The sequence below is a fragment of the Gracilinanus agilis genome, chromosome 4, assembly GCF_016433145.1.
Source record: "Gracilinanus agilis isolate LMUSP501 chromosome 4, AgileGrace, whole genome shotgun sequence".
NCBI classification, from domain to species: domain Eukaryota; kingdom Metazoa; phylum Chordata; class Mammalia; order Didelphimorphia; family Didelphidae; genus Gracilinanus; species Gracilinanus agilis.
The window spans coordinates 388,531,732-388,557,712 of NC_058133.1; the positions used below are offsets into that span (position 1 = coordinate 388,531,732).

Consider the following 25,981-nt stretch of genomic DNA (forward strand, 5'->3'; position numbering starts at 1 on the left):
AGTAATGATGTGGAACTTATTTTTGGAAGCATACCAACAGTATTGCCAAATGAATTACTTTCTACCTTTTAGCAGGCCAAGAGTCTGGATGACCCTTTGTAAACCATGATTTGTAAAGGAGACTCTGTTACAGATAGGGTTTGATCAGAATCCATGAGGTCTTTTCTAACTGAAAATATGTAATTTTTTTTAAATTTTAAACCCTTAACTTCTGTGTATTGACTTATAGGTGGAAGAGTGGTAAGGGTAGGCAATGGGGGTCAAGTGACTTGCCCAGGGTCACACAGCTGGGAAGTGGCTGAGGCCGGGTTTGAACCTAGGACCTCCTGTCTCTAGGCCTGGCTCTCAATCCACTGAGCTACCCAGCTGCCCCCTGAAAATATGTAATTTTGTAATTATCAACTTCTATATCCTTCACAAGCACCTAACAAAGCTAAACAAAAATTATTTAACTAGCTAGGATTGCTGCTAAACTATAACTTTGCTCGGTTTGTTTTTACCTTAAAAATAAATACATATACAATTTTACTCTGGCTTATCTTAATTAGTCACCTTGCTCTTCTCTAGGTACAAATATAAGATCTACCTAGGTGTCAGTTAGTTAACAAGCATTTATTAAGCTCTCACTATATACCAGGCACTAGGCTAAGCCCTGAGGATACAAAGCAGGGCAAAAGCATGGTCCCTGTCTTCAGAGGGCTCACATTCTAATGAGAGGACGGCATCATGCAAACAGTTATGTGTATTCATGATATATATAATGGAAATAGAACCAGTGTCTTCCCTCCTACCCTGGGAATAGAATGGTGACTGAAAGGTTACTCAATACTCAGAAGCTTGCCTTTTAGCTGATTAGAACCTTCCCCCTGGAGAAGAGTAATGAATTAGTAGTACTAGTAGGTTAACAGTTTTGTATGATATTTTGTCCTTAATTGCATATAATTAAGAAGTAATTATTTTAAGATAAAATTCACATTTTCTTATAGTGAACTTCAAATTATTCATTCATTCATTCGTTTGTTTATTCACTTATTTATTTATCAATTTATTTGTTCGTTAGTTCATTCATTTATTTATTTATTTAGTTGCTTGTTTGCTTATTTATTTATTTGTTCATTTATTTATTTATTTATTCATTCATTCATTTATTTATATTTTAAACCCTTAACTTCTGTGTATTGGCTCCTAGGCAGAAGAGTGGTAAGGGTAGGCAATGGGGGTCAAGTGACTTGCCCAGGGTCACACAGCTGGGAAGTGTCTGAGGCCAGATTTGAACCTAGGACCTCCCGTCTGTAGGTGAACTTTAAATTATTAAATACTCATTTGAATTATGAAATTTGCAGCTAAAATATGGACATGCAATGAATTTCGTTGTGGAGAAACTCGGCTACCTAATAGTCTTTGTTCTTGTTCTGATGACTGCTTGGAAAGAAAAGACTGTTGTGTTGATTATAAAAGTGTTTGCAAAGGTAAGTAAAGGAACAAATATGAATCAATTTCTTCCATTATTTAATAACAATGTGCAAAAATTAGGAGAGGCTGGGGAATGTGTGAATACTCATTAAGGATGTAAAGGCATTTTGGCTTTTCCTTTAATTTTTTGAAGAAATATAGTATGTAGAGTTGTAACCACGGCAGGATGACTAGAGCTTTGCTTGATGCCACTGAAATTTAAAGGGCATTTATAATACTTAAATTCATTTGTAGTATAGAAACAACTGAATTTAACAACTAGTTATCAAGTATACTAGTGAGAATAGGAAGCAACTAGATGGCATGCTGGCCACCTCCCATTTTCCTCTAATCTTTCCTTTAATGCCAACTGAATTTGTCATAAAGTTTTTATTTGAGGCCACATCCCTATGACATCTTGAGATCTCTTCCTTTCCCCTCCAAACCTTATTTGACTAAAAAAGAATTGATTTGAGGGCATATTTTATGCTGTTTTTGTATATTTAGGAAATTTTGATGTGATCACCAAAATTGGTAGTTACATACACCTCTGATAGTGGATCATATGTATACTTTCTTTAGCAAAAAAAGAATCTTTAGCAAGATTCATTATTAAATTCTCCATTTGACCCAATCTATTCTTTTCTACACTAAATCCTTTTTTCTCTTGGTATACCTTTTTTTCTTTTTTTCCCTTGCTTTCCATTTTAGAATCAATATTTCATTTTGGTTCCAAGGAAGAAGAGTGATAAAGGCTAGGTAGTGGGGGTTAAATGACTTACCTAGGGTCACAAAGCCAAGAAGTGTCTGAGGTCAGATTTGATCCTAGGACCTCTCATTTTGGGGCCTGGATCTCAATCCACTGAGCCACCTAGCTGTTCCCCGAGACTCTTCTTGAAATAAAATTTAGTCCTTATATTTCTTCAGAACTATTTTTCTTTCAAAGCTATTTCTTGGTGAGAAATAGTCAGATAAATTGACTGATCTCTGCCAAATTATTATAGACCATGCGAAATATTATATTTATTAATTATTTAAAGTTGATTTTTTTCCTGGAAAAATTGTCTTCTCCTCTATAATTGTAATAAGGAGTTCTGGCAAATGGGATTCAGTTGGAGGATGGGAAGGGGAGGAAAACAGAAGATAGCTAGCTATTCTTGATTGGGTATATCTATGCCAAGAGATGAGGAGGTCCATATACAAGGAGTCCAAGTCATATCCTCTGTGTCATGACTAATGAGATTTGACCCCTGAGAGTAGGTCTACTATGGGTATGGGATGTGTGTAGGATGGCAGGAGGTAAAACATAGATACAGGGGAAGAAGGAAAGGTAGATCATAGTAGAGAGGTAGAATTGGAGAGATTGGCTCTGCATGGCAGAGAATGAGCAAAGGACTATGAGGAATAGAATTAGTAAATCCCTCTCATATCTAAGAAAATCTTCAGTTATATCCTGGTTATATCTTCATAGTAAAATACTTTATTCTCAGGGAGAGTCATAAATTAAAGAGATTATCTTAAAATGAAGTATGCAAAATCTGTGCCCTTTCTTTTTTTATATTTTGCTTTCTAATATTTAAACATTTTGATCTCATATTTTTAGGAGAAATGCACTGGGCAGAGGAAGATTGTGATGATTTTCAGAATCTTCAGTGTCCAGAGGGGTGAGTTTAATTTGGATATCTGAATCTCTCTTAGTAGTGGGAAGACTGAATTGAAAGAAAAAGAAGTTGGGATGTAGGAGTTTGTGGATGATACTAGATTTTAAGGTTATTTTCAGTACTTTTTAGGGAAAACTAGTCTAGTCTAGAAGGAAGATATCGTTCCCACCCCAGCAGTTAATAATGGTTAGAAAACATTCTCATTTGTTAATATGCTAAAATTTGTTTTGCTACCTCTGATTCTAGTCATTCATTCATTTAACAGCATTAATTAAATACCTACTATGAATCAGGTACTGTACTAGGTGTTCAGGGTACAGATGAAAAAATGAAAGTCTCTGCCCTCAAGGAGCTTCTATTCCATTAGGAGGAAATACACAGATTAATCAAGGGGATTCTAGATTTAGAACTAAAAGTGTGTAGTCCAACCCTTTCATTTTATAGAGGAGGAAATTGAGTCACTGAGAGATGAATTAACTTTCTGAATGTCATACAATTAATAGCTTACAAAACTGGAATTTGGACTTTAGCTGCAGGCTACAAATTCAGTGCTGTGTGTACCATATTCCACATACAAAATAAATGCAAATATAAACCAAGCAAATTTGGCATGGTGGACCATCCTATGCTGGACAAGGCAAGGGTACCGACAAGGAAGGTAATCAGGAAAGGTCTTGAATCAGACTTGGGTTAGATATTCTAAACTGTGGAAATAGGAAATGAGAATGGTGTGTATTCCCATTTTGTATTATTCAGGTAATGTAGTTTTACCTAGAAAAGATATTTTCTCAGGTTTCAGTGTGAAAAAGTTTATGCTTAGCAGATGCTTCACCAAGCTCATTCATGTATGTTGCCGACCAGAGAGAAGATTTCATTTTAACTTACTTGTTACCTTCGTTAATCATATTATTTGTTCAGTTTAACTACTCTCCTGGAAAGCTGGTTGTTTTTTTTTTAATTTTGTTTTTGTTTTACACAGGAAAAAACTGTGTTAAGATTCAAAACTAGGAAAAGGCAATTAAAAAAAAAAACCAAACAAACAGTGTGACATGGTGAAAAAGTTATGGATTTGGAATCACAAGCCTTGGGTTCAAATCCCAGCTCTTCAATTTACTGCCAGTAGGAATTTGTGCAAGTCAATTAACCTCCCCTTGACCTCAAGAAAGAAGTTAGATTAGATAGTTTCTAAGGTCCTTTTTGGGACAGCTAAGTGGTGTAGTGGACAGAGTGAGGCAGACTCATCTCCCTGAGTTCACATCTGGCCTCAGACAGTTATTAACTCTGTGACCCTTGGCAAATCACTTAATCTTGTTTGCCTCAATTCCTCACTATAAAATGAGCTGGAGAAGGAAGTATCAAACCACTCTAGTAAATAACCCCCAAATGCCAGGAAAACCCCAAATGGGGTTACAAAGAGTTGGACATGATTGAGAAATGACTGAACAACAAGGTCTATTTCAGATCTAAATCTATAAACCTGTTTATTAACCATTGACATGATTCTTTTGCGCCAGATTAGGAAGTAGGAGTAGAAGTAGAGGGAAGGGAGGGAAACCAATCGATATGACGTTAGACGTTAAACATGTCAGAGAATAGCCATGAGGAAGCAACAAGAAATGCAAAGGCAGGAAGTAGGTCAAGGAGGCGGGTTTTTCCAGTACATACTCATGACCAGAAATAGCTCCAGCAGGGGAAAGAATGCCATGGGCATAGATCCTTCTAGGGTGGAAAGTCAGTCAGTCAATTAACATTTAGGCACCTACTATGTGCCAGACACTGTGCTAAGTATTGGGGACAAAGAATAGAGGCAAAAGACAGTCCCCATCTTCCAGGAGTTCACAACTGAATGGGGAAGAAAAAAACCCAAAGATATACTAGAGCTTGTGATCTATAGAGGATTAATAGGAAATTATTAAAAGAGGGAAAGCAGAATTTAGAGCTCAGGAAAGACTTCCAATAGAAGATGGGTTTGAGAGTTTTAGACATAGAGAGGGAACTTAAATAGGGATTAGAATGGAACCTGAGTGGTCTCTACTTTCTCTGACCCTAAATCAAAGGGATTAGGTCTGGCTGGGGCCTGATACCAAATCAGATACACTGAAGTAGAGGAGGACAAAGTGTTATTGGTTTATGATAAGGGATGTGGCAGTTGAGTCTTGAGGTTCATTAGGGAACCCTAAAATGATAAGAAAGACTTCCAAAGTGAGGGGCCTAGGCTGAATACTGCTGTGTAAGACTCCTCAGAATAGGCAGGCCAATGATAGTTATGACCTTATCATTTAAAAGGGACATAATGATATAAACAAACCTTGCCCATATCCTGCAATTCATTCTCCTTCCTTGAGCATGTTTTAATTATCTGAACATTTCCTAATCTAGAGATTAACAAACAGAAGACAGGAGAGTATGTTGTTTTTTTATAATTACAGTGACTAATGACCTTTTTTTTAAAAATGTTTTGCTTTTAGGTTTGACTTGCCACCTGTGATTTTGTTTTCCATGGATGGTTTTAGAGCTGAGTATTTAGATACTTGGAGCTCACTGATGCCTCATATCAATAAACTGAGTAAGTCTCCAGTGAAAGGGTCAAGTTATACCTATTAAGAGAAGGAATAGCCAACTATGCTAGCCTCCTCTTTGACCCTTGGATTTGATGGCTAGTTTGTTGCATAAGATGGCTTTTCCCTGGTGTCCATTGTTCCCATGCTTGTTTTGGACCTTCCTTTCTCTGTCACCTGTTTATGTAGAACTGAGAATAGCTTTATTTTTCTAGGGGCAATTCAGGGTCTTTATTTCCTTCTTTGAGAGAGATTTATGACTTTCCCCTGACATATTTCCTCCTATATGTGAATAGGTAAGGATTTGTAAGCATGACTTTGCAACCACATATATGTAGCTATTCTCCATTAAGGCAGTGTCATAGAGATGTGTTTTCCAGAAGAGTCTTACAATGGGTAGATAGAATTATAGTGACAACTGTAAGACATATAACATTTAAAAAAAAGCCTATTGAGGGGGTGGCTAGGTAGCTCAGAAGATAGAGCCAGGACTGGAGTTCAGGTGTACTTGGGTTCAAATATGACCTCAGACACTTCCTAACTATGATGCTGGGCATGTCACTTAACCCCAACTGGCTATCTCTTACCTTTCTTCTGCCACAGAACCATTTTGTAATGGTTTAAAAAAACCAAACCTATTGAGTCTGAGTCTCTAAGATTCAGGACGTATTCTAAAATTGTACTGCCCATAGTTTGTAGTCCTTCAAAGTATTTCATATATATGAACTCCAGAATGCTGTATTATAAGGTGAGCAGAAATATCAGTTTCATAATTTAATTCACTTTTTATTTATTTCAACAAATATTAATTACCTGCAATGTGTCTTAGTTTCTTCCTTTGGTAAGTGAAGGGGTTGGACTAGATGGCCTCTGAGGTCTCCTCTACCTCTAGATCCACGGTCTAGACCAGTGATGGGCAAACTTTTTAAAGAGGGGGCCAAAGGAAAGGAAATGCTCATCTGTCAGTCTATTTCTAAGGCAACTTTTTAGAAGTTTCATTGTATTGTATCCTATTCATTGTATTAGTCAGATTAGGATTAATGTTGCATGGCTGGATAGAACATTTCAGGGGGCTGCATCTGGCCCGTGGGTTGTAGTTTGCCCATCACTGGTATAGACCTTCCTTCTTCAAAGGGTGATTTACATTTTCTCTTGACTTCTTATTTATCTCCTTCCCTATTTCTACGGAAATTTATACTGCTTGTGCTTGAAGGCTCTGAAAGCCATCTTGAACCCTTGTATTAGGGTGACCCAAATGAGTGCCCTGAGAAACAAGGGGGTTATAAAGGAATAAGTTTACTTAACTTCTAAAGGATATAGATGCTGAATACATAGCAAGAATATGTATTGGTAGATGTGGATCTGCTTCAATTTCCCCTACAGCAACTGTTCAGAAGAACACCAGGAGACACAACATAGGAAAACTTTCAGGTCTGAGATGTACCACTATAAAACCTTCAGTTATATGTGAAACAAAGAAACCATTTATGTTCTAGTTGTATATCTCAGTGACTCATAATCCTATCTCTTCTACTTTCCTTTTGAAATACCTGTCATGTAAAGGTTTAGGGTCTTCCTCCTTGAAATCCTAGCTTCCTCTACACTAGCTTACTCTTTGTAGAGTATATGGACTGGCATAGTCTGTCACATTGCTTAAAGTGGCTGTTCTATTTTTTAGCTTTATAGATATGGTTGAGATTGAACAGTTCTTGTGGTTACATTGATTTGAAAATAAAGCATCCTGTAATCATGATGTTGTAAGTCATGTATTATTGTGTTTCATAGGAAATCTAAATTATAACTGGATTTTCTTTAAGGGTATCATATAGCAGATGTAGATTTAAAACCTGGAGTCATTAAGTCTTGGGTCCACTTAGTGATTGAAAAGATGATAGGAGGCTAACTGTTTAACCCAGATAAGATTTAGGCCTATGACAGTAATTCAACAAGATACTATATAAATTGTGCTCTGTAAATGCTATGTAACAATTGTTCTAATTTTTAAAATTGTGGCTTGTCTTTTTGTTAATTGTTTGTTTCTTTTTTTTTTAAATTCTAACCTTCTGTTTTAGAATTGATACTAGGTATTGGTTCCAAGGTGTAAGAATGGTAAGGGCTAGTCTTTTGGGGTTGAGTAACTTATCCAGGATAATCCATCTAGGAAGTATTTGGGGGCAGAAATGAACCCCAGACCTCTGGTCTCCAGGTCTTGCTTTCTATACACTGAGCCACCTACCTATACCATAGCTTGTTTTAAAAATGTAAATTTAGGTTCTGTTTTTGTTTTAATTGATGAGAGAAAATGCCACTAGGAAAAAGAAGAAAAAAACGAAGGCACTGACATTCTTATACAAGAGAACTATGAAACATACAAAAGAAGTATAATATTAATTTTCTCCAGCTTTAAAAGATTTTACTTTCATGATGACAATAGCATGATATTTGTTTTAATTTATCTAGGTAATTTAAGAGGGGAAGATAATATTTCCTGATGAAAAGAAAGATGTTTTTCATCTTTTCATTGTTGGAAAATTTTGAATGTAGCTATGTAAACTCAAATCCAATATTTTGTGTTTTGTTGTGGGAGAGGAAGTAACTCTCAGCACGTACTTTCCCAGTGGTAGTGACCTCTGGATCAAGGTTATTGTACAGACCAAGAAATGATATCAGAAATAAAGGTACAGTTTATGTTCTTCTTTGTTAAAAACAAATGAACAAGAAATTAGTTTTCCAAATGGAAATTGTATTCAAAAGATAAGCCAGTGGCATTCAAAGTTTTTGAGTATGGCACCTCTTGTTTCTTAAAAAAAAAACAACCAATACTTAAAAGGGTCCTATCCTTTTTATTACTACATGATAATATTAATAAATTGTGATTGTGATTGAAATGTAAGAGGGGACCAGGTTATGAGTTACTGAATGCCAGATGATTTTATATTTGATCTTGGAGAAGATAGGCAATTACTGGAGTTTACTGAATAGGAGGGTGATGTCCTCAAACTAGTACTTTAGGAAGATTAATTTGACAGCTGATTAGAGGATGGACCAAAGGGGAAAAATATGAGTCAAGGAAACTAAGGAGAGGGCTACATTAATAGTCTAGGCCTGAGGCGACAATGATGTGTTCTAGGGTGATGAAAGAATGGCAAATGTAGGAGATGTTAGAAAGCTAAAATCTACAGGATTTGGCAACAGATTAGATGTGTGATGAGAAGATATCACCTAGGTTGTGACAGAAGATAAAGTTTAATGGAAAAACGAGTTTAATTTTAGACATGTTGAATTTAAGATGTCTTTAGGACATCTATTTCAAGATGTACATTTGATAGTTGGAGATATAGATCTACAGGTAAGGGAAATGATTAGAACTGAATAAGTAGATATAAGAATCATTAGCAAAAAGAAGATAATGGATCCACAAGAGTCGATGAGATCTCCTAATAGTGATATAGAGGGAAAAGACAACAGGAAGGATGAAACCTTTGGAGACATACACCATTAGCTGGATGAAGATACTGCAAGGGAAGCTGAGAAGGAGCAATCAACTAGGTAGGAGGGAAGCCAGGATAGAATAGTACCATAAATAGCATGGGAGAAAAAAAAGTCTTGGGGACTTCCAGGTAAGGAAACTTACTTTATTACTGCAGTGAGAGACTGAAAAGACACTGAGAGACAGTGTTGCAAAGTGAGAGCTGGATTGAAAATCCTACATAGAGGTATTCAAGTCCCGTCTCATATACATAGTGGGTAAGTCACTCACACTTTCAGTGGTTCACACAATTCTCTAGGATTATAAATTAAAGAGACGGTCCTGAGCTGCCTCAACCCAGTAACTCTTCAAAGTGAGTAAAGAATATTTGAATAGTCTCTGAAACAAAAGGGAATATGTTGAAACTGATAGTTAACTTTAGTTAGGAAGCTGGTCATTTTTCAGTCATGCTGGATTCTTTGTGACCCTATTGGGATTTTCTTTGGCAAAGATTCTGGAGTAATTTGCCATTTCCTTCTCCAGCTCATTTTGTAGATGAGGAATGGAGGTAAATAGTGTTAAATGATTTGCTCAGGGTCACACAACTAATATGCATAAGGGGCCAGATTTGAACTCATGAAGATGAGTCTTCTGATTCTAAACCAGTGCTCTAAACACTGTGCCATTAGCTGCCTCTCAGTTAGGAAGACCTGTATTCAAAATATCTCACCTCTGCCACATATAGATTGTATAACTTTGAGAAAGTCACAACCTCTCAGTGTTTCATGGGACTAAAATTATAAATTGCAGAGCAGGTGCTAATTTGAACTGAGAACTTTGAGCTCCCTACCTTGATGAAATAACAAGCCAGATCCAAAAAAAAAAATCATTATAGCATCTCCATGCTTTGGAAAAATCGCAACACATCTACGTGTGAGGAATAGAATGTGTTAATTACGGAGAACATCTACTTGATTATTGATTCACAGGGCTCTTACAATAACTATGGTCCATAGGAAAGGAAATCAGTATATTAATATATAAAACTTGTTTCTTTGTAAACAGTAAGGATTTGATAAAATACCATTGTGATCATATACTTGTCCCTTGAGAGCAGAAGCTGTTTTGTTATTTGTATTTGTATCTCTAGGATCTACCACAGTGCCTGGCACATAGCGTACATTAAAAATGCTGTTGATTGATTTTTTTTAACTCTTACCTTCTGTCTTAGTATCCATCCTGATGGAAGACTGGTTTGCTCAGAGTCACACTGTAGGAAGTATCTGAGACCAAATTTGAACCCAGAACCTCTGAACTTCAGGCTTGGCACTCTATCCACTGTGCTACCAAGCTGACCCTATTGATTGATGATTAATAATTTACATACACTAGAACAAGGAATAAGAGGCAGCCCATATTCCTACATTATAATAGAATTTTGTTATATTGAATGGGATTTTAAATAAAGTGAACCATCAATTTGAAAATGCATGAGTCAAGGGGCAGGTAGGTGGCTCAGTAGATAGAGAAGCAGACCTGGCCTGGAGATGAGAGGTCTTGGGTTCAAATATAGCCCCAGATACTTTCTAGCTGTGAGACCCTGTATAAGTCACTTAACCCCAACTGCCTAGCCTTTACTTCTCTTCTGCTTTGGAACTGATACTTAGTATCAATTATGAGATAGAAAGTAAGGGTTTAAAAAAGAGAGAGAAAAGAAAATATGTGGGTCTAGACTTGGAAATATTTTATACAGATTTTTCCATTGAAATTTGTCTTTTAACAATGATTTGCTTATTTCATAATGGCTATTAGTATGCACTCCAACATATAATTACTATAGAACTTTTCTATTGTGCACTGCATCTTTTCACATATGATCTTAAACTTAGTTGGGAATAGTTAGATATTAGAGTTCATAAATTTTTTTTTCTTTACTATATTCAATGTTCTAGTTCTAGAAAAGCACACTGAATAGATGTATAATTATAGTAAATGTGTTAGTATGAACCATTATTATGAACTTGTAGCTGGCTTTTTATTATGTCTACTGTAAGCTTTATAGCTCCATTTTTGTCTATTTGTACATAATCTTCATAAACAACGTGTCAATATGATTTATTGCAGAAACATGTGGACTACATTCGAAGTACCTGAGAGCAGCCTATCCAACCAAGACCTTCCCAAACCATTACACCATTGTCACAGTAAGTTATTAACTAAGTGTTTTAGTTTAAAAAAAACAAATTGAATGCTTTCTGACCTATATTATAGAATAAAGATGTCTTGACTACATTCTGTGCCAGTAATAAAATACAATTGGCAAGCATCTATTGAGGAAAGTTCAAACTATGATTCATAGAGCAGAGTTCCATGATGGGATCAAGATCAAAGAGGTCACTGATGCTAGCAAATCTAGAAGGCTAGGCAGATGTCATGCGTACTTAGATGTTGGATTACATAGGACCATAGAGTTAGGGTTGTAAGAGATCCTAGAAATCACTTAGTCCCAATATCTTCTTTTTATAGGTAAAAAAGTCTAGGAAGATTAAGAGGCTCATCTGAGGTCACACAGCTATTAAGTATCTGAGGCAGAGTTCAACTCAGGTCTTTTTTACTATGAGTCCAACACTATCTATTATTCCAGAAAGCCAAAGACCATTTATGTCAGGGTAGCGTGAGGTAGAAATTCAGTGTGAAAGTGGTCATGGAACTTGATGATGAAAATGGCACAAAGAAAGCATAAGCGAATAATATTTTCCCTCATGAAATATGTCCATCAGAGACAACTCTCTTTTATGATAGTTGCATGCCAACTATCCCCTAACCCCACTGCTTCCCTCCCTGTCCATCCCTAATGATTTCAATCTGCTTAATGAATTAGCATTTCTCCAATGAAACAAATAGCTAGTTGGCTTAGGCACTGGAACATAATCCATCACTCAGCTGTTATGAGCCCAGACATCCTCCTTCCCTTTGGAATACAACCTCAGAACTGGAAGATGTAACTTAGGAAGAATGCACTTATGGAAAGCTTCTACTACAATGGGGCATGTAATTACTCCAATTGGTAGTGCTGCCCCCAGTGATTTTGCCTTTAGAGTCATACGATCCTAGATATAGAGCTGGAAGGGTCCTTAAAGGTTATCTAACCCATTAATTTTAAAGACAAAGAGATTTTGATTTTTGTGTGTATATTTTTTCTTTGCATATATTTTGTATCTTTATATGACGTGTTTTTCCCAGTAAAATGTGAGTTTCTTGAGGACAAGGAACTTTTGTCTTTGTTACTCTCATGACTGACAATGCTTGGCACATGAGCATCACTTCATATATTATGCTTGTTGGATTTAATTCTGCATAGAAATAGGATTTGGAGGAAAGTCGTGGTGCTAACAAGAGGAGAATCTTTAGTCTGACATTAGCTATATCAGTTTTTAGGATGAACTATTTAAGTAGATTGGGGTAGATCAAGATTGATACTGAGGTAAACTATTTTTAAAGATTGTTGTTGGAGGCAGGTAGGTGGCTCAGTATCTTGAGAGCCAGGCCTAAAGATGGAAAGTCCTGCATTCAAATCTGGCCTCAGACACTTTCTATAGTGTATTGATTCTAAGATGGAAGATAAAGATTAGTTTAAAAAAAAGACTGCTGTTGAATGGGACTGGAAAAGATGGCAGAGAGAGAGAGAGAGAGAGAGAGAGAGAGAGAGAGAGAGAGAGAGAGAGAAAGAGAGAGAGAGAGAGAGAGAGAGAGAGAGAGGTAGCAAAGCCTAGTCCTTTGCAACAAGTACTTCACCAAACATTAAGGAAAAATACCAGATTGAGTAGTATGAAAAAACCACAGTTGTTCCTTTCTTTAACCAGAATAGGACATCTGTCAAAAGTCTGCAGGCACTAGGGAAAGGGAATCCCAGCCAGTAAGGCCCACACAGAGTCTTTTGGCACATGAATGGGGCCATGGCAGATGTGTATCAGGGCAGAGAGCAAAGAATTGGGGCCAGGTGGCAACTGTGTTACTCTAATCCTGGGCTGGATCTTAGAGCTTTCCAATGTGGCCTGGAGCTGAGGTCCAAGGCTGAATGCTAGGGCAGAAAGTATGGACTAGGGATGAGTCAATATAGTTCTATCACTATGTTCCCAGAATAAAGTCTTACATCCAGTATAGATGGCTTTTTGGATCCTGTGTTGGACAGTATAGATCAAAAATGAGCCCATAGTTCTATTTCTGACTCTGGCTTTTAGAGGCAGGGATCATGGAACCCCCTATTCTATGTCTCTGGTTCTGTTTCTCTGAATCAGCTGAGTCTTCTATCTAGCTGACAAAAGTTGTGGGGACTGGAGTGGATGTAGGGCAACAGTTTTCTATTGAAACTGTAAGAGGGAAAAGGGATTTTTTGGTTGGATATTAAAAGGTTGGTCACCAGGGGATTGAACAATTATCAATCCCCAATTAAAGAATAACCTCAAGTTAAAATGACTTTTATGGAAATTTATTTACAAATGAGAAGAGTAAGTAGAGAGATGAAAAGAAGGTAGAAGAGATTTATATTCAAGTCTGGGCTTTACTCTGGCAGGGCTTTAAAGGCCTAGCCAGAGCCTAAAAGTCAATTAACAAGAGTTTTAGCCACAAGGGCTTCTCCCAATCAAGGAAGCCTCCTGGAGGCTAGTACCTCCTGGGAGGTTAAAGGAGTCAGCCTTCTTCACTCACCATGTGTAGTTCTAGGAGAGAGATTTAAGAGCAGTCTCACCAAGGTCTCAGAGTCCATGTCCCGGCAAGAACCAGAGGAGCTCCTTCAAAACTTTGACTGGGAGGAAGTCTGCAACCAAACCCAGAACCTTAGTCAGGAGCCTATAAAGCTCAGACCAGGAGGTCAAGAATCAGACTATACTCTCCAGATCAAACTTCTTTGGTCGCTCTTTCTCCTGTGGCACTTCTGAGGTCTTTGAAGAACATAATCCTTAATATCCAGAGGAAACAGATGCAATACTCTAGATCAACATTGATGAAATATTGGCATGTGTGCCAGGCTGGCATTGGGGAGCTGCTCTGTTCCCCCTCTTCCCAGCCCCTGTGGGAATTTTTGTATGCCCTGCCCCTCTGTCCAGCCTCCCAAAGTGAGCAGTTTCTCTCTCAGTGGGGCTCACAGGCAGCTTGAAGTTGTAGTTTGAGCATGAGAACTCGAAAAATGTCCACCAACACTGTCCTAGATAATACAGATCAGATCAGGACTAAAATAAGGTTTCAATATTCCTTTCAGAAATGTGAAGAACCTTAATTCAAAGTTCTAATTCAGGAAGTAAGGCTGGAAAAATGAGTAAACAGTAAAAATTTTAATGATAATTGTGGAATCAAAGTTGAACAAGATGCAAACCCAGGAGGAGAGAATAATTCCATAAAATCTATAAACAAAACCTTAAGCACCAGTTTGGCCACATATCAGCTAGAATTTTTGAGAGAAATGAAGCAAGTATTGTAAAATAGTACAAGTTATTGAGAGGAGAGGTAGATTTACTATTCTTTTTTGACATGTGTTTGAGATGGCTGTAGAATTTATAGGTAAGGATTCCTAGGCAGATGGAGATTCAGGACTAGAGCTCAGGAGAGACATGATAGTTGGATATGTTGTTTTAAGAGTCATTTGTATATCTAGATGATAACTGAACCCAAAGGCCTTCATAAAATCAATAAGAAAATGCCAAATGAGAAAAGAGAGGCCAAGCAGTATCTTGAGGAACATTCACACTGGGAGACCAAATAGGAGGCAGTTGGTCAGCAGTTGGGTATGTGATAGATATGGAATTTGAAGCTGGATCCCTGGCTTTTAAATCAATGTTCACTTTCACCTTTTGGACCAACTAGCACCTAAAGGCTAGCTCAATTCCCACTTTCTTGAGGAGATGTCTATTCTTCCTAGTTGTACTTCTCTGGTCATAGTAACCCTATGACTGTCTACTAAGTCATACAGATGGAAATCTCTTTCTATAATTGATGAGTTTCCAATTGTTCAAATACCATTGCTAGTAATAAGCCCTAAAAATAATCTAGATATATTTGGCATTCTGAGTGAGGTCCTGAGAGAAGATGAGGAAGGATATACCAAGAAAACCCTTTATACCCTCTATCCCTCCAGATCAGCAAATATTAAAATATAAAATTCCTAAACCTTTGAATTACTGTAAGATATTCCACAAATCTAAAACCATTACCAGTATTATCTGGACATGCTGAGTCTGGAAAGCTATCATCCACTCTTCAACTTCACATTCCCAGATCAGGTCCTATTGTTCTCTCTGAGGTCCAGTTTACTGAATTGACTATGTCCCAGGTAGTCTGGGCATGCAGGGATCTATATTCATAGAAATGTTACAGCTCCCTGCTTTTCTTTTTAAATTGTAATTATACCTTGGTGGAGGTATCAAGAGGGTCAGATGAATCCTTTCTGTGTATTTTTTCCCCTCAGGTTCATATAATTACAGGCCACAACATGATCAACAGAGAGATTTTGGCCCCTAGAATTCCTTCTTTTAGGACCAGATTAATCACGAGATTGTATGGTCTGTGCAAGGTTGACTTTTATCTCGGATCTTGATAAAAATACCCCTATGGTCTTCTCCTGGGGGTTGTGGTCAGGGATAGATAGGGTTTGGAGCTTTAGCTCAGAGTCTACCAGGAGACTGTTATAATTGAATATGGTCTTTCTTGAGTCTCATGCAATGACTGTACTATGCAATACTAGGTAGTGGATCCCAAAGAGAACTGGAAAAGGGAGGAATGCTGATATTCTGGCTGAATATTTTGCAGTACTTTCCTTTTGACCTCTGGGGGATTGTCTTCTGGGCTATAGAACTAGCTCAAAGTGGAAACCTATCATTTTCACTAAAGAGTGAAAGATAAAGATTTGGAATTCCATGATATGAGTTCAAATGTCTGTTTGGTCACTTAATCTGTGTGACTCTGCCATTCAGGGTGTTTATTATTTTTTCCAGTTTTGGACCATTTGTCTTATCTTGATATGTGAATTAATTTTTTTCTTTTGATTTATTTTCATTTTAGGGTTTATATCCAGAATCCCATGGCATCATTGACAATAATATGTATGATGTATTTTTTAACAAGAACTTTTCACTTTCTTCAAAAGAGAAATTTAATCCGGAATGGTGGAATGGGCAACCTGTAGGTATCCAACATTCAAGCTGTAATCTTTGCTTTCCAACATGACAGAGTAAATCCTACATGTAGCACAAAATCCATTTGGACTTGTTCCTGTTTTATAATTTTTTAATAAGAGAAACAAAGTGATATTTATAGAGTTTGATGCAATTTTTTTCAAGACTGATAGCAACTTAAAACCACTATAAATAGCTATTTTGCTATGGTGTTATTAAGAATTTAGAGGAGGTCAGTGACTTGCCCAGCGTCGCAGATCTAAGAAATGTCTGAGGTCAGATTTCAGCCCAGGACCTCCCATCTCCCAGCCTGGAGTGCTACAGTGAGCCACCCAGCTGCCCTTATTATACTATTAGAATAATAGAATAACTTTTTTTTAAGCTCTTACCTTCCACCTTAGAATCAATAGTATGTATTGGTTCCAAGGCAGAAGAATGGTAAGGGCCAGGCAATAGGGGGTTAAGTGACTTGCCCAGGGTTACATAGCTAGGAAGTGTCATAGAATAACTTAAAGAAAACCAAATAATTTTTGAAACTAAAAACATGCTACTTTGAATGCCACAGTATAAAAAGATAATGCTTTTAAATAAATAATTTTAAAAGTTGAACCTATTACAGTACTTTCTAATTATGCTAAAATATTGAATGATTTTTAAACAAAAATTCTAAAGAAATTGTACTATTTTCTAATATTAGAATAGTAGATTTTTCTTTGGAAAATTAGAATGCCCACATGATTGTTTATTATGTATGAAACTAATGCCATTGTCCTCAACCCCCAATTCATGTTAGTAGAAATACTTTCATTTATTTTTTAGGCTTTTTCTTGATTGACTTTGTGTCCTGGAAAGATGTAAATAGAAAGTCTTGATTTGTAGTAAACCTTTGATTTCATCTTTCTGCAGATCTGGCTAACAGCTATGTATCAAGGTTTGAAGGCAGGGACCTACTTTTGGCCTGGCTCTGATGTTGCTATTAATGACACATTTCCAAACTTATACATGATGTATAATAAGTAAGTCATATTTTTATTGTATGAACCATTTAGATGGGAGCAAGTTGGTGGTTATGTTTTAGGCCATTTTTCCTCTAGGCAGCTAGTTCTCTAATATTTTGCACTTAAGTTAATGGAGAGAATTCTATCTTTGGTTCTCACAGTGATGAAATCATAATTCCTTGACGTATTGGTGTTTCTCTACCTTTTGATTTTAATGGACAAGGAAAAGTTCTTTCTATTGGATTGCTTTCCTATTGCATCAGAAAGATGAATGTACTTCCTCCTCCATGATCTGTCCCCCCTCTCCACCTCCAAGTCCATCCTTCCCTTCCTCAGAATTCCTAAATAGGAAAGATAGAAAGGATTTAGATTGGAAATGAGTTATTGCTTCTTCAGACTTTTCAGAACAAGACAAAGTTGAATGAGAAGGATTTTTTAACAAGAGAGAAGAAAGATCATAGGATAATGTATTTAGAACCATAAGGGACAATGGAAGTCATCTTGTTCAACACTGTCATATATGAGGAAATCGAAGCCCAGATTGAGTATTTTGCAGTCACACAGGTAGAAAGTAGCAGATTTATAATTTGAGCCTAGGTGTACTTACTGACTTCAGATTGAATTTTCTTTCAATTAAATTGACAATTGTCTTTTGAAAAAGATTTGACATGCAAATTTTATTTATGAGAATACAAATATATCTGTGTATTATCATTAATATTTGAAAATATCAGTTACGACCTGCTTGTTAAATGTGTTAGGGATATGCTTATTATGACCTTGTATCTACTTTCTCTTAATTATTTCTTTTAGATCTGTTCCATCTGAAGAGAGAATTTTTAAACTGTTGCATTGGCTTGACCTACCTAAATCTGAAAGGTAACAGTTAATATATATAAAGAAGAAAATTCCACATATTGTACAACTACATGAGGTATCAAATTAGATATAAATAAACTATGGACCACACTCAGGTCCTGACATGGGTCAGGTTCTCCTTGCTGCTTCCCAAATCCAATGTGCTGTGTTGGGTTAGCATCTATTCAAAGCCATCTGTGTTCTCCATCCAATGAATTTTTATGGCAGATGAAATCAAATCACATTCATTTTAAACAGCATGCATTTAACAAAAATAAAATAGTAAGGTAAGTAACAAAGAAAAGCCCGCAGATCCAAAAGGGCACAGAATTTCAATGCTGGGAAAAGAGACATCCTTGGTCAATTTTTGCTCCTAAGGTTAAGTCTTAGCAAGAAGAACACTTCTTATTGCTCCACTGACTGGACCTCATTCCTATTCAACTGTACAAGTTGTTGCTTTTCCTTAGACCTGCTATGATCATTAACTTCTAGTTGGATTTTTGTTTTGTTTTGTTTCTCAATGTCTTTTTCTAAGAGGAATATTATCTTTTCTTTATAGAGACCTCCTAGGTCAAAATATCGCTTAGGGCTAAGCAGAGCACTTTAAATTCTAAGGAATCATAATCAAACTCAGGCAACATAGCAATCTAATCTACCTTTCTGACTATCTCAACTATCTTCCTTCAGTAGGAATTTTCTCTTTTCAACTCCCAATATTCTTTTGGCAGCTAGGCCCTGGATCATGCATTCTCTGGATCTTAAACATTCTCAAGGAAGCACTTAGCAATACAACCTCATTCAAGCTTCATTTCTACAGTTACACCCCCCCCAGTCATTGTCCCTTTTTTAAGAGCTGACATTTATCCTAATCTCATTTCATCTTATTAAATTCAAAACAAAGGTCTAGTCTTTTAGGATCTCTTAGGATCTTGACTTTGCCATCCAATGTGCTATTTATCCCTACAGACTTTGCTTTTTGGCACCTAGAACTGGACACAATATTCTACATGTTCAAAAAGGTTTTTTAAGAGCTAAGAGTAGTCTTTTAAAAACTGACAGAACTAATTCCATTTTGTTCTGTATTCACCATTTTGCTATATGTTACCTTGTTTAGCTAATGATCAATTTACATCTGGGTGGTTACCTCCCAAGTTTTGATGTCACAAATTGCTTTGTGATTGCCAAAAAAAAAAAAAAAAAGATTTAGAGGACTTTATACACATGATCTAATTGAATCCCTTCATTTTATCAATGAGAAACTAAGAACTAGAGAAGTTAAGTGACTTATTTGAAGTAAAATAGTTAAATATCAGAATGGAGACATGACCTTGGGACCTTCAGCCCCAAATCCATGTCTGCTTCCAAATAGGTAAGGGTTGAAGAAAATTATGGGAATCAAAGGGTCAGTGATGTAACATGATAAGAAATGAATGGAGACTGAATCACCTTGGTTGCTATGATGACCTTTTTAACATTGGGAGTGGCTCTTGAAGCCCTATGTCCTTGGTGTTTAAAAAGGTTTTATACTGGTACTCAAATGGACAAAGGGGTGTATGCTGATACAGGCAGATGCTTACAAGGCCTTTTTTTCAGGTCTGACTGGCATTTTTCTATAAAATTACATTAAACAGAATTCTTTAGTAGATAGTAAAAAATTGTCTTGTCTCTTAATTTTATCTCCAGACCTGATTTTTTTACCTTATACATAGAAGAGCCGGATAGTGCTGGACATTCAAGTGGACCAGTCAGTGGTGATGTATGTTTATTTATTTTATTTTTAAAATGTTTTGTTATTGGGTCAAAGAGAGTCAACACGTTATAGAAAGGAAGATCTAGGTTCAAGTCTAATTAGCTATGTGACATCCAGTAAGTAATTTAATATCTCAGTGCTCTGATCAAATCTCTAAGTACATAGGTTGCAGAGAAAATATGCCCTGCACTGGAAGAGGGAATTTCCTTAACTGGGAGTTCTCTGTGAAATTACAATCTAGTCTCAATCTCCATTGGATTATGTTGCCTATGGGATAATGCAAAAAAATATAAACTGTAGTACTAATCAATGTGCATCTGAGAAATAGACATTTGTGTTAAAATTTTATTAAAATACTTAGATACATAAAAATGGTATAGATTGGCAGTGTTCACCTCAGTTTATCTTAGTATCAATGGCTGGTCACTACCAAGTCTTATTACTTTTGGAGCAAAAAGATGGCTTGTAGCAAACTAATTGGAGCATAATTTCATTGCCTTGCATCTAAGACATAATGTTTACTCTGTGTGCCAAGAGAGTTGGTATGTATATAATTTATATCTATATACATCTATGTAGATATAGATGTATATGTGTATTTTAAGCTGTTTCCATTTTGTTTGACTCTTCGTGACTATAAACATGACACACATCTATAGGAATAAAGACTAGATTTATTATTTAATAGGTAAAGAGAATTATGTTACAAGGAAACTCCTTCTACCAATGCAGTTTGCTGCCATTTGTGCCACTTTAGTCTTAAAAGATTTGCCTAGATCACTGAATACTTAATTGCTTTAATCAGGATCACATAACCTATATGCATTAGAGGCAGGATTTGAATCCCATCTGTGAGGTTAGTTCTTTATTCACTATGCCATGCTGCCTCTCATCTGTATATCTCTCTGCACCTATATTCATATTTCTATCAATACCTGTGCATCTAGATGATCTATATTATGTGTGACATCTGAAAATTAAAGTCAACTGAAAGACTGTGATCTAAGCATGATCAATTTATAAGTCAGTCCAACAGTAACCATTAAATTGAGTCTGTGGCCTCTCTCAATAACCAAAGACCCCAAAGTAGGTTTTATCAACCTTAATATAGTTTTAGGGAGTAGAGAGTTGGATTGGTGGGGAAAACAATTGGTTACAGTTTAGATAACATCATAGCTTTGGGGCCAACATGGCTGGTTATTTTATTTTATTTTATTTTACTTTTTATGACTGGTTATTTTGCTTTTAATTTTTATTTATTTACCTTTTATTTATTTGTTTTTGTTATTTTTTATGACTGGTTTTTTTTAAAGAAAGCAGCAGCTTCCATGTTGGGTTTGTAACCACCTCTCTCTGACAATTTGTTCTTCAGTTGTTTTTAGTTTATGTTCCAACTCTTTGTGACCTCATTTGGGATTTTCTATGATTTCCAAAGATACTAGAGTGGTTTGCCATTTCCTTCTCATTGTACAGATGAAGAAAGTGAAGTGAATAGGGTTGAGTGACTTGCTCAAGGTCTCATAGCTAGTGTCTCTGCAGTCAGATTTGAACTTAGGAAGATGAGTCTTCCTGACTCCAGGCCTGGCACTCTATGCATTATGACACATTGAAAGGACCTTAAACTTTATGTAGTTCAATCCCTTCATTTTATCAATGAGAAAACCAAGAACTAGATAAGTTAAGTCAAACCTAAAGTCAGATAGTTAAATATCAGAGTGGAAACATAATTTTAATTCCTTTAACTAGAGTCACATGTTTTATGGAATCCATCTGTAATTTGCAGATCTTGTTAGTAGACCTGACCCCCAGAAGGGTTTGTTTGGGAGATAAAACTCTCCTTTATTCTATAATTATAGACAAGGCTGAACTATATACTTTTAAAAAATTTTATTTAAACCATTACCTTTAGTCTTGGAGTCAATACTATGTATTGACTCCAAGGCAGAAGAGTGGTAAGGGCTAGGCAATGGGGGTTAAGCGTCAGGGTCACACAGCTGGGAAGTGTCTGAGGCCGGATTTGAACCTAGGACCTCCTGTCTCTAGACCTGGCTCTCCATCCACTGACCTACCCAGCTGCCCCTGAACTATATACTTTTTGGGGATGATGAAGAGTTAATTTATAACTTTAAATGAATTCAGAGGTAAAACTCTGATTATAGAAATCAAGACAGCATAAAGCAGCTAAACATACAATAGAAGCTGGAGGTAATATAAATCTTAATATTTTCACATATCATATCTAATCCATATAATCCATAACTATAATCTAAGCCCATATCATAGATAATCTACATATATTTAACCTATACCCATGTCTGTTATCCATATAATCTATATCCATCTTCATGTACATAATCTATACCTCTTATCTATTTAGATCTATATCCATATCAAATCATCTATAGCTATGAAATTTATACTTTTACCTATGTCTACACTATATCTATACCTATACTTATAATAATAATAATGATTATGATGATAAAAATAATGACATATCAATGTCTAATCTACCTCTGAATGAGTCTAAGAGAAGATCAAAAGAATCTTAGAATTAGAGACCATCTTATCCTTACCTTTCTTATTTTTAAAATGAGGAAACTGAAACCCAGGTAGGGTAGTGACTTGCTCAAGGACATACAGCACAAGTAGTTGACATTGGAAGGCAGATATGAACTCCGGTTCTTTCACTCCAGAATGAGTGGAGTCACTCTCCCCAGAGAGGGAAAAAAGCACTTCAGGGGCTAAAACTATTAACATTTTTAGGAGATTGTATTGACCTTTTTAGGAGACTGACTGCCAGTAGTTCAGTGGAACTCCAAGGGAAAAAATAATTGAAGATCAGTTAAGGAAGTCTTTTGGTTTCATAGAATTCTCTCTTCTCTAGTTCTTTTACCCAAGTCTATGATTTTAGTGTGATTATCTTTGAAAATTAAGATAAACTGGAGGAATCTAGGCGACTCACTGGATTGAGAGCCAGACCCAGAGATGGGAGGTCCTAGGTTCAAATCTAGCCTCAAGATATTTCCTAGCTATATGACTCTGGTCAAGTCACTTAACCCCTATTGCATAGCTCTTACCATTCTTCTTCCTTGGAACCAAGAGACAGTATTTATTTGAAGACAGAAGATAAGGATTTAAAAAAAAAAAGAAAATTAAGGTAAGCTGAGACAATGATCTGAGTATGATCATTTTATGAGGCTAGCAGTAACCAATAAAATGGGTCTATGGCCTCTCAGTGACCAAAATCCAGCCTTATATATAGTTTTATGGACTACAGAATTGGATATGTGGGGAAGATAATGCAATTTGTTACATGGCAGCATTGCGGAGTCTGGGACAGCATAATTGGTTATTTTAAAGAAAGCATACTAGCACATCCATGTGGGACCTCTTTGGGACAATTTGGGACATTTGGGACAATTTAAGAATGTTAGTTGTTTTATGGGACCTATTAGCATCTTGTAGTCCTGATTTACTGCATTCCTTGGCTCCTATTAAGATTTATTAGGGAGATAAGAACTCAAGAGGGACAAAATATCTTTTGGGGATGATAGTTTTCCGAGGCTAAACAGATATCCATGAAGTATCCTGGGAGATACCAGCATGAAAGATAAGAGCCTCTCTTTTAAAATAACTTTAAGCTAATTCAGCTGGATTCCTGAACTCAACTAAAGCCAAATATATGTATGCTCTGTTGGATTCTTGATCTTAATTCAAGCATAAAATCTGTTGCATCACAAGATCAATATAGTAAACAACATAGAAAAATCAGAAGCAATATTAATTTTCATTTTTCACAGTACATAGAAAAAGGGAAATGACTAGGGTCCTTGTAGACAAACAATAAAATTATGTATATGAGAACCATGGGGATGGATTTAAAGAGTGGTTCTTGACCAAAATTTGTAGCTTCTATACCCTCCCTGATAAGAAATAGACACTTAAGAGCTTTGTCCACTTGAATATTTTGACTATATCCCTGAAAGGGGTAAAGGAGTGGCCAACTCAGAGGATAATGAGGGAAGGAAATCAGTCAGACGAAAGAGGAAGAACGTTAAAAAATGTCTAAATGCTAAACATGACCTAGATTCAATGTTAAAAATTGATGTAAACTTTGTAACTTCTTTCTTAATTTTAATGCCTTGAGTATTTTCCAGAACATTTTAATGACTAAAAGTAAAGCTATACTCTCTTCAGGGAAAGTAACAAAGAAGAAAAGAAATTTCTGAATTAAATTCTATTTAGCAAATGATGGTAGTTGATGAGGGAAGAAGAGGGAAGGACCAACAGTGAGAAAACTTGTGGTGCATATGTTTATGCCAACTTCTGACTGGAAGAGGAAGAAAAATGTGCTCACATGGTATTTGGGAAGTGGGGCTATGGCATCATCGCTAGGTGTTTTAGAATGTATGACTATATTCCATGGCCTCAACCAGGGTCACTCCAACTTTCTTTTAAATCTGGATGATTTGCCTTTTTTTTTTTTAAACAATAGGTTTTTAATTAAAGGAGGCAATGTGGCACAATGAACAGAGTTTTGGCTTTCGAGCAAGAGAAATTAGACTCAAATTTGATGTCTAGCACCCCATGTCAGTTATTTTCCCCATGTCTCAGTTTTCTCATTTATGAAATGAGAATATTAGACTAGATGGTCTCTGAGGTTATTCCAGTTCTAGCTGAATGATGCCTTCTGTTATACAGTCTTTTGGGAATATACATCCTACATAGACCACTACTATATGCAATTGAATCTTTCCTTTTAACAAAAAGCAGCAGTTAAGCAAAAAACAATGGATATGTAACAACCTGCCCTCATAGTCTCCCTTCTTTCTCCCAATTGGAAGAAAGTAAATTTTATTATCTATACCTTGGTTTTCCATTTACTTGGAGTTGAGCTTCCTTTTACAGATTCTTTTCATTTACATTTTTGAAGCCATTGAGGGGATTATTCTTCCCAGTCAGTTTATTTCACTCTACATCATTTTATAGAGCTCTTCCCATATTTCTTCCACTCTTTCAGATGACTTACTTTCAGTAGAAGTATTTATGCAAGAGAAAGGAAACATAATTTGGTGGACTGACTAATCAACCATGAATCAGCTCAGAGATTGTTAGTTTTGGTTCCCTACACTCTCACTTTAGGGAAACCAAGATAACTTTTATAAGTGATAAACTTATTTGTGAAATACCTGTATCAAAGGAATTTTTGAAGAAGAATTTGAGAAAATGATCTAAAAATATTTTACATTCATTAGTGTAATAATATTTTATGTAATAATGGGTTATGGGGTCACTCTCCTAATCCCCTTGGTTTAGCTTGGCTACTCTTGAACTAGCTGGTTAAGTCTCTAGGGCACTGCTATTGAGGGGATTTGGGTAATCTTCTCTAGTATGGTTGCCACTGTTATTACCTCTCCTGTATATGGAGAGTTATATAGTATTTCTTCTTACTCCTCACTGGAAGGTTATCAGGGAAGAGAGAGGTCTTCTATTCATTTGAGCCAGGGAAACAAGGAGGCTGTGATGAAGAGGGAAAATATTTTCTGCATGGCCAGTGAAAATGCCCAGTCAGGAGATGGAATATCTTGTTCAAGGAACTGCAAGGTCAATGTCACTGGATTGGAGAGCATAGAAGTATATGTGTATGAAGTGTAAGAAGACTGGAAATGTGTGTGTATATGGTATGTGTCTGTGTGCATGACATAGTCATACCTGTCCTTTAGGAAAATCACTGGCAATTTAGTAGTGGAAAATAGACCGGAGTGGTTGGGAAGACCAACTAGCAGACTACTGCAATATTCTAGGTATGAGTTAATAAAGACCTGTACCAGGGTGGTAGCAGTATCTATGAAGGTAAAATTGATAGACATTGGCATGAATGAATATCAGGGGTGAGAAGGAGTCAAGGATGATACCTAGGTTTTAAGCCTGGGTGACTGGGAGGATAATGTGCCCTCGGTGCTATTAGAGAAGTAAGCATACCATTCTTCACTTTATTTCCTTCATGAATAGTTCTCTAGTGGAAGTGCTACATGTCTTTTTTTACAACATGATGCACAAGGAAGT

The 25,981-nt window shown here is 36.4% G+C and overlaps 1 protein-coding gene across 1 annotated transcript in view; it reads left to right on the top strand.

Moving 5' to 3' along the window:
- Positions 1–25,981, top strand: part of ENPP3 (ectonucleotide pyrophosphatase/phosphodiesterase 3) — a 123,338-nt gene that overhangs the window by 23,435 nt on the left and 73,922 nt on the right. The window contains exons 4-11 of the mRNA XM_044674524.1: positions 1,344–1,469; positions 3,056–3,116; positions 5,582–5,679; positions 11,265–11,344; positions 16,194–16,313; positions 17,213–17,322; positions 18,118–18,183; positions 19,846–19,918. Of these exons, the coding sequence (XP_044530459.1) occupies positions 1,344–1,469; positions 3,056–3,116; positions 5,582–5,679; positions 11,265–11,344; positions 16,194–16,313; positions 17,213–17,322; positions 18,118–18,183; positions 19,846–19,918 (734 nt within the window). The remainder of the gene's footprint in view (positions 1–1,343; positions 1,470–3,055; positions 3,117–5,581; positions 5,680–11,264; positions 11,345–16,193; positions 16,314–17,212; positions 17,323–18,117; positions 18,184–19,845; positions 19,919–25,981) is intronic.